This window comes from Parasteatoda tepidariorum, chromosome 6, assembly GCF_982258835.1.
Source record: "Parasteatoda tepidariorum strain Cologne lab strain chromosome 6, Ptep-v5.0, whole genome shotgun sequence".
NCBI lineage: Eukaryota > Metazoa > Arthropoda > Arachnida > Araneae > Theridiidae > Parasteatoda > Parasteatoda tepidariorum.
This window is the reverse complement of record NC_141760.1, coordinates 22,670,681-22,679,064: the sequence shown is the minus strand read 5'-3', so window position 1 is coordinate 22,679,064 and position 8,384 is coordinate 22,670,681. Positions and strand designations below refer to the sequence as shown.

The 8,384-nt window shown below is 30.3% G+C and overlaps 1 protein-coding gene across 1 annotated transcript in view; it reads left to right on the top strand.

The window, feature by feature from the left end:
- Window positions 1-2,750: 2,750 nt before the first annotated feature.
- The window catches only part of LOC107439355 (mannan-binding lectin serine protease 1), a 32,509-nt gene continuing 26,875 nt past the window's right edge, over window positions 2,751-8,384 (top strand). The window contains exon 1 of the mRNA XM_087165536.1: window positions 2,751-3,187. Within this exon, the coding sequence (XP_087021662.1) occupies window positions 3,144-3,187 (44 nt within the window). The 5' untranslated portion in view covers window positions 2,751-3,143. The remainder of the gene's footprint in view (window positions 3,188-8,384) is intronic.

The window sequence follows — 8,384 nt, the reverse complement described above, 5'->3', positions numbered from 1 at the left end:
TCGTGGTCTTCCTCTCCATGCAACGCAAATGCGGGTTAGTTCCATCAAAAAGTCCTCCACTGAGGAAAATTTCTCCCAATATTTGATCCAGGAGCTCCCCTGTCTTTTGGATTGGGTTCAAAATTACATGGCTGCGGGTTTGAACATTAGTAGTCGTAAACTCAAAAATTGGGTCGGCTGTTCAACGACGATTATAAAATCAATCGTGTTGATCTATATGTAACATTAAGCACAATGCTTTTAACGAAATTCGTATCAAGAAGCGAAAATTGTCATTTCCTCAATTTGACGATAAATTCATTCGGAGCATTTCCAGGGAAATGGTTTCGTCAAAAACAAATTAAATTTTGTGCATCCATTCTTTACAGGGCATACAGTTTTTGACCACACTTAAAAATAAAAAATACGTTGGTCAGACAATGAAAGGAAATTATTTAGCGCGAACCGATGAAATGTTGATGCAGATAGTTAGTCGCTCAAACAAAAGCACCAGAGTTAAATAGCTTTGTTAAGTGTAGAGTTAAATAGAACTAAAACCAAATGCGGCTATGAGCTAAACGCAAATTTATTACGTTCTAAATAGCGAAATCAAGTTGTAGTATAAAAATAGTCTTAAATCGAAATTAGATTAAAATCGAAAGAAGTAAGATATCTTAAATGCTTTGTGTTTTGGGAAATCTTGTCATTAAAAGTCCTTTTTCCAGCTAACTTTTATTTTAAGTTGTCTGTGTTTTATTCTTTTTTCTTTTTAAAAAATAACTTTCGAATACCATTCTGCATTACAATACCTTTCAGAAGAAATAATAAGGCATAAGAGATCTACTTTATTAAATTGTGAGAAATAGCACTTGATAATTTTTTAAACTTTGCGGAGTTTTTTCTCAACACTTTAAAGCAATAAAATTACGGGGCTAGTTATTTGCGAACGGGGTGTCTATTACACCGACCAGTAGTTTCAGTATTATTCATTTTGCTGCTGTGCCGAAGAAAAAACTTCGACCGATCACAGAACAGATTCTCTTCAAGTGACTTTTTCTTAGTTATATTTTTAGTTTTGATAATCATAGCAGCCAAAATTGCTGTGGGATCACTTTCATCTTCTGATGAGGAATTAGAATAAACTAACTCTAAATTGAAATACTGCACACAGATGTTTTTAAGGTTAAGTGTCACTGATCGGTATACCCTGCACCAATGCTTTTTCTGGTTAAATATCACTTCCTTTATGCCCTACATTGATGTTTTTTTTCAGGTTAACTGGGCAGTTCAGATCTGTTTAATATCGTTACCGCTATCTTACCGAACCAAGAAATTGTTTCAATAACATTGCCGCTACTGAACGAAATTCCTCGGATTAGTTCCTGTGAATTGCCGCTATTCTAAAATTCGGAAAAATAGCGGTGGATATATTTTACCGACTGTCCGTCCAATAACCACTGCCTTCTGAGAAAAATGAATTAACACTTTACTTTTTTATATCTTTTGCTCAAGCTGACAAAAACTGATAAGGTAAAAAACTTCATTAATATAAATTATACATAATCAAGTACTTAAGCATAATATATATTTTTCATCAATCTAAAAATAATCAAACTCAAAATACTAAATTACTTTAAGGAAAATGCGGATTTCATAATTGCCTTGGTTTAATTTTGTGATAAAAATATCCCCGGAAATTCTAGTAATTGTTTTGAAAGAAAAAAAATTAAAAATGCTTATATTAAATACTAGGTTCAATATAACATTACTAGGTTCAATGAAACACATTTTAATGAAAGTAATCAACTGAAAACTATTAATTAATTAGTTATTTAATTAATCAGGAAATCGGCTTCTGTATAATTCACCGTAGGTTAACATAGAGGCCGGGGAATCCCTTTTCTGTCCAGAAAACACCCTTAGTGGCGTATTAAGCAATATCCCCTCTATTCCCACACCCCTGAAAATTCGGTTGCGACGAAGAAAAAAAACATTTAATTAAGTTGCAGTTTCGTTGCATATTATTAACATCAATCTTCCTAAAATCATTTAAAAAGAAGGCCCCCTATTTTACATATTAAAAAATAAGTAAAAAACTCAGGGTGCGTAGCCAAATTATTCAACAAAAAATAAGCACTTTTAAAGGACTTTTCAAGCACTTATAATTTTAAGCACTAAAAAAATATTATAGTTAGGCAGGGTTGAAAAGTTTTTGACAATTTAAGGTTTTATCTGGTTTTAACAAAAAAAATTGGCATTGTTTTTGACAATTGTCAAAAATTATGAAATTTTGAATTATGTAAGACGAATGGCGTTTTCATACGCTACGGACTGACAATACGCCGAAATAGATTGGGGTTGAATTAATTGTGAAAACGTTGAATAAAACAATGTGAACTGTGTCTTTTTGCATAATTTGCAGCAAAAATCAGCATGGTAAAGGAAAAATCTCATTTTGGAAAAGGGAAAATTAGACACTTTTTAAAAACACCCAACGGAAAAAGTACCTTCAAAGGCTTTTAAAAAACGAAAATCGAAAATAAGCACCTTTAAGCACTTTTTTAAAACTCTACGCACCTTGAAACTACTATTTTATCTATGCGTGCCTTTAGCAATAACAATTCCAATATATTCTCATGTATTGTCCGTGAAAAAATAAATAAAAACGCTTTTGTTGCATTTTTATCATAAGTTCCAAAAAAGAATTCCATGAACGCATAAATTCCAAAAACTAGAAAAGGAAAAACGCTACAGATGCTTCTTTCATAATCAGATACAACGGCGTCAGGTAGGACATGTGACGTCACGGAATATTTCCCAATTACCTGCTGTAAAAATTATCCACCACGCATTCCTCTCCACGCAGTTCCTGTTTTCAAAAAGAGAATAATACTTCAATGGACTTACGGAATATACTCACTTATAGAAAGGAAACGTTGTTCCATGCGGAGGAATATTATTATTTTTCGCGTAACATCCACAAAAAGGAATACTCTTTTTTTTATTATTGTTTTTTTTTAAGGTTCGCTTGAGTGAAAACAAGTTAGTTTATCACAATGCACCAGAAACAACCGAAAGCAAACGATATTCGTGATGCTGCAGCTGTTGCCATTTGGAGATTGAGTTATACATAAGCGTTCTCATGATTGATAGCGTGAAAAGTAATGCGACTACATTCATCAGTCTTGTTCATATTATTCGTTTCCCGGTAAGTTACTGCTTCAATGAGCATTATTATTGATTTAAGTTTTATTATAACTGTAAAAAAACGATATCTAAAAACGCTTTCAAATTTACAAAATTATCCATGTAAAAATTGCTTTGAAGCAAATAAAAGTAGAAAATATGTGAATAAAACTGCCTGAAATTTAAAAATTCGTAAAATCAAACCTCTGTAATTTAAAACTGTTAACTAATAGGATACAAATTTATCTATTTCAACATATAGCCAAGAAAAGTCTAGTCTAAATTCTATGTAATCGCTTGGTTATAACCAAATGTCGGAAAAAGTAGGAATTTTCTTCATAGTAAATGATCCACTCGAAAAATTTGATTAACTAATAGGAATGTTGAAATAAATTGAAAAGATATTCTAATTTAAATACAAAAAAAATTTTTATTTATGAACCAAAAATGTAAAGCATACGTCAAAATAAGATAATGAAACATAATTTTACTTTGTATTCAAACGAGAATGAAAATGAAATTTTAAACATGCTACCACATTAAACATGACCCTACAATCCAATAATAAACATTTTAATCAAAATGCTAAATACTTATAACGTCGTTTTTTTTTTAAATTTTAATTGACATAAACTTTTACCTGTAAAAGTTAGTTTTTTTCTATTAAAAGTTTGTGCCAATTAGGAAATTATGACCATGCCTTATTTTCTTTTTCTATTCTTAGATATAACGAAATTTAAAACTGCTATGACATGTATTTTTAACTCGTGTTATTCGAAATATCTTTAAAAAGAAGTTGCGACAATAATATATCGATTCTTTGCTTCAAAAATCTACATCCGTTTGCGTTTAAAAAAAAAATGCTTTAGTTCATGGCGTCGTATTTTCAGACAACAGAAAATAAACTTTTTTTTTCTCTCAAAGCGATTGTAATTTTATATATACATATATATTCTAGGACTCAAACTTAATGGTTCGAAGGGGTGACCTCAAACATGCTAATTTATTTGTGCAGACGATATTTTAAGTTACGAAATCAGACACAAAAAGTACTTTCTTTGAATAAACAGTTTAAAGAGACATTTTAATAAAGTCGTATATTTAAAGTCGCCTATTTCGCTCTCAAATTTTGTATTCTGCCTTATCAGATTGCATACTTTAAAATGATAGAAAAAATTGTATGCTTCAAACATTTTTTGACCTTTATTAAATAAAATCATAAAAATAGTAAATATTTGCCTAAATTTATTTTTTGCGTAGAATTAATTATTTTGATGACCCATTATTTGAGTTCTACAACGTGAAAATCCGATCAATGGATCAAAAGTTATTCAGGGTGATCTGTTTTTCTCTTTCCTTTTTTTCTGATGCACTGTGCGATTTGTGCCCTGTACAAATGTCAAATGTACAAATGTGCCCACATGTCAAAAAGAAAATATTTCTAAATGTTTGGAATCACGATGAACTTTTTTAAACATGCAATCATCAAAAAATAAGAAAATAGTCATTCATAAATATTTCTCTTAGCCTGTTTTTTTATTTATCCGACTTTCTCTTTATAAATCAATAAAAAAAATTTTTTTAAGCGATTTTCCAGTTTTTTCGAATTATGTTTTGTACTATTTAAATTAATATTATCGAATAATTTTTTTAATAAAAACAACTTATTAAAAATCTATTAATTATAATTTTATTTTTAACACTATTTCATAAAATAATACTTTTAATAGGGTTTTTTAAAAAAAATATGTAAGCTTTATTTTTTTTATAATTTTAAAATTCATTTTTTCAACAAAATAAAATTAACATATATTGCCATATCTAAGTTACAATATCGTATATCGCATACTTTGAATTTAAATTACATCTGCTTTTAAAATTTCTTTGAAATAAAAGGAATAAATAAATTGCAACATAGTCACGAAACAATATTTTGGAAAATTTCACTTTTATTTACATGAATCATCGCGGGTAACATATGTTTCGTTGATCTAAACACATTAAAATTTTTGAATAACAGAAAAAAAAATGAAATCCTAATGATGAAAAAAAATGAAATCCTAATTACAAAACGTGTGAAAGGTTGTAGAAATGTGTCATTATAAATTCTACACAAACGAGTTTCGAATCAACTTAATTCGCCTCTATGTTCCATCAACGTCAAAGAACGTCATTAACGTGAATACATTAAAACGTAAATAACTTAATTAATGAAATATCAACAATAATTTCCTGCAAATTATTTCGTAATAACTTAATTTATGCTCAAATTTAATGTGCCGAATTCGCAATAACGTTTTAACAAATGTGATGAATATTTATAGAACTAAATAAACTTGGATTGCTTAGAAGTCTCTTTATTCAAAATTATTTCACAATTTTTGTCCATAAGAGGAATTTTCGTACCGATTTTGAAGAGCAGCACTCAAATAGGAGTAATGCTGTCAATAAATTCTTAATTTTCGTTATTTTTCATAAATTTTTATTTATTTACCATTATTAGAGTTTAAACGACCTTGACACATTAATGCTCTTTCCTATAACTTCAGAAAGAAGGTAATAAAATTATTTTAAATTGCGACCTTGTTCTGCGATAACTTTCGTTTTTAACAATGATGCACTTAAATATTGACTAAATGTTAAATAACTAAACACGGAAAAAATCGTATGTTCATTATTTAATAACGATTCGACCAACATCTTTAATGTTTTAGTTTTTTGTCGTTTAAAATTGCGCAGTTTAAAATTATATATAAATTTTTAAACTCAAGAATTCCTAAAAAAAGGTTTAAATTTATTATTAAAAAATATTAACGTAAAAATACTTTTACGTAAAAATCACTTTATAAATCAGTGGAATCACTGCATATTCTTTGAATATTCCTTGGAAAAATTTAGTTTTAAAATTATGTTTGAACAATATTATTTCGCATGCACAATTCTAGACACATGGAGAAATACTCCAAAAGATAAATTAGCATTAAGGGGCTTTATGTTATTGTTGTGGTTCATTTACGTCGCACTAGAGCTGCACAATGGTCTATTGGCGACGCGAAGTCGAGCACTTTATGGTAGAACAGTTTAACGAGGACCAATACCGCACACCCTCGGTCCCTACGCAGACTGATCCTAGTGGTCACCCACCAGCACACTAACCGCAGCCAGTGATGCTTGACTTCGGTGATCTGGTGGGAACCGTGTCTTAACGATCAGTCCACTGCGGGACCCATTTGTTTGGAGTACTTCTTTACTTAAATAATTGAACTTAAACTTTCAACAGCTCACCTCACTATATCATATTAAGACCACATTTTTCAGATTGCCGCTAGGTGGCGAATCTAATTCCATCTGGGGAAAAATATATTTTTTAAATAATGGATTACGTTTTTATGTCTGCTTTCATGACTTAAAAGTTTTCTAAGCTCTGTAAAAGAAAAAAAGGTTTCTGAAAATTGCGAGCAAAAATGTGTCAAAATAGCTCCGAAACAAATATAGTCGAATTTGAAAACTCCATGCATTCAAAATTGAAACAGTATATGTTCATTTTATGAGTAAAAGGCATAGTCTCAAAAGTGATTGTGGAGAGAGAAATGTGCAATAGAGATGTTCGTTGGCTGCCGGCAGGATTTGAACCATGGAACCCCGGGATAGTAATAGGATACTTTAACCGCCATAGTTTTACTCTCCAGTCCATTAAGAATTCGGAAGCTTTATATAATGGTCGTCGCACATCATGACATACTTATTTCCAATTTCAATGGTTCAAAGGATTGCGATTTTGAAAATATGAACCCAATAGCTTTAACATTGGTAATTTTAATTTCACCTCTTACTTATGTCGCTATATCTTAAAAACTTTTAAGCTAATGTAATGTCATGATGTGTCATTGCGGTAGCCGTACATAAACATTCCTAACTTAGCTTGGAATAGGGTGCACAACTATGGTGGTTAGGGCATCGTATTACGAAACCGGAGGTCCTGGGTTTGGATCCTGCCAGCAGCAAAGGAAAATCTCTCGCACAAAATATCTCCCTCCGGGTGTATTTTGTCCAAAACTGAGTGTATGCTGTTTCAATTTTTAATACATGGGGTATTCACATTCGACTATTATTTGTTTCGGAGCTATTTCGACGCTGCTTCGCACACTTTTGAGAAATCCTTTTTTTTTTTTTTAGAGTGAGGTAATTAATGTTAACCAGTTTCCTTAATTTATGCACGGGAAGATGATTTATACAGTGGAAATGATACTATATTAAATTTATGGAAATAGCTTTCCTCTAGCTACAAAAGTTTTATAGGTCAAAACGATTCGCGCATTTTGAAGCATCATTATAAAAGTCTTTTTTGAGGGGGGGTTAGAGTTTGAACAGACCATAATTAGATGAGGAAATTAAAACATTTTTCTTTTTTAACCTTAAAAAACTTAATATTTAAGCCATGAAGCACGACTATTCTCATATTTGCCGAACGCTCTTTAAATACCTCTTTTAGGAAATGTCTCAAAAGTGGCAAGTTCAAAAGGAACTACTTAAAAAAAATTATAAAAAGTGTTTACATTTTCAGAAGGTTCACCTTCTTAAAATTAAATTACCACTTATAAAAAAATTAACTTTAAATTTGTTAAATGTTACACTAAGATAATTCACTAAATTAAAAATAATATAAAATCTTAACTTTAAAAAATTAATAAAATATAACCTTTATCGAAGACGAAGATAAAATTTATGTATGAATAAAATTTGGGTCCAACAGCGGTTCCATAGCAAATGATTTCATCGTTAAAGCGGATGCTTTTCTCAATTTTTACCTTAAAAACAAAACCTTCACAAATTATTTTACGATAAAAATTGTCCCTTTACAAAATATTTTATCAAAAATTGACCTTCTTTGAAAAACGAGTGGTTCATTCTTATTATAAGATTGATTTTCTTTGAAAAACAAGGCTGATGACCTCCTTAATTCGTAATTCTAAAACTACGACTTTTAAAAATATGTGGTTTTTATGTTTACCGCAAAAACAGGACCTTATACACATTGTCAAAAACAAGAGTTTTGCAGAAAAAAGAAATTTATCTGCTAATTTTAGATTCAAAAAACTAAGTAAATTTTTCACAAATTCACAAAAGCAGAAAAGAAAGCAGGCCCGGCACCCAACCGAAACACGTGCTGTTGCACCTCATAGCCCAAAAGTCAAGAAAACTGAGATGGGCACAGTGGG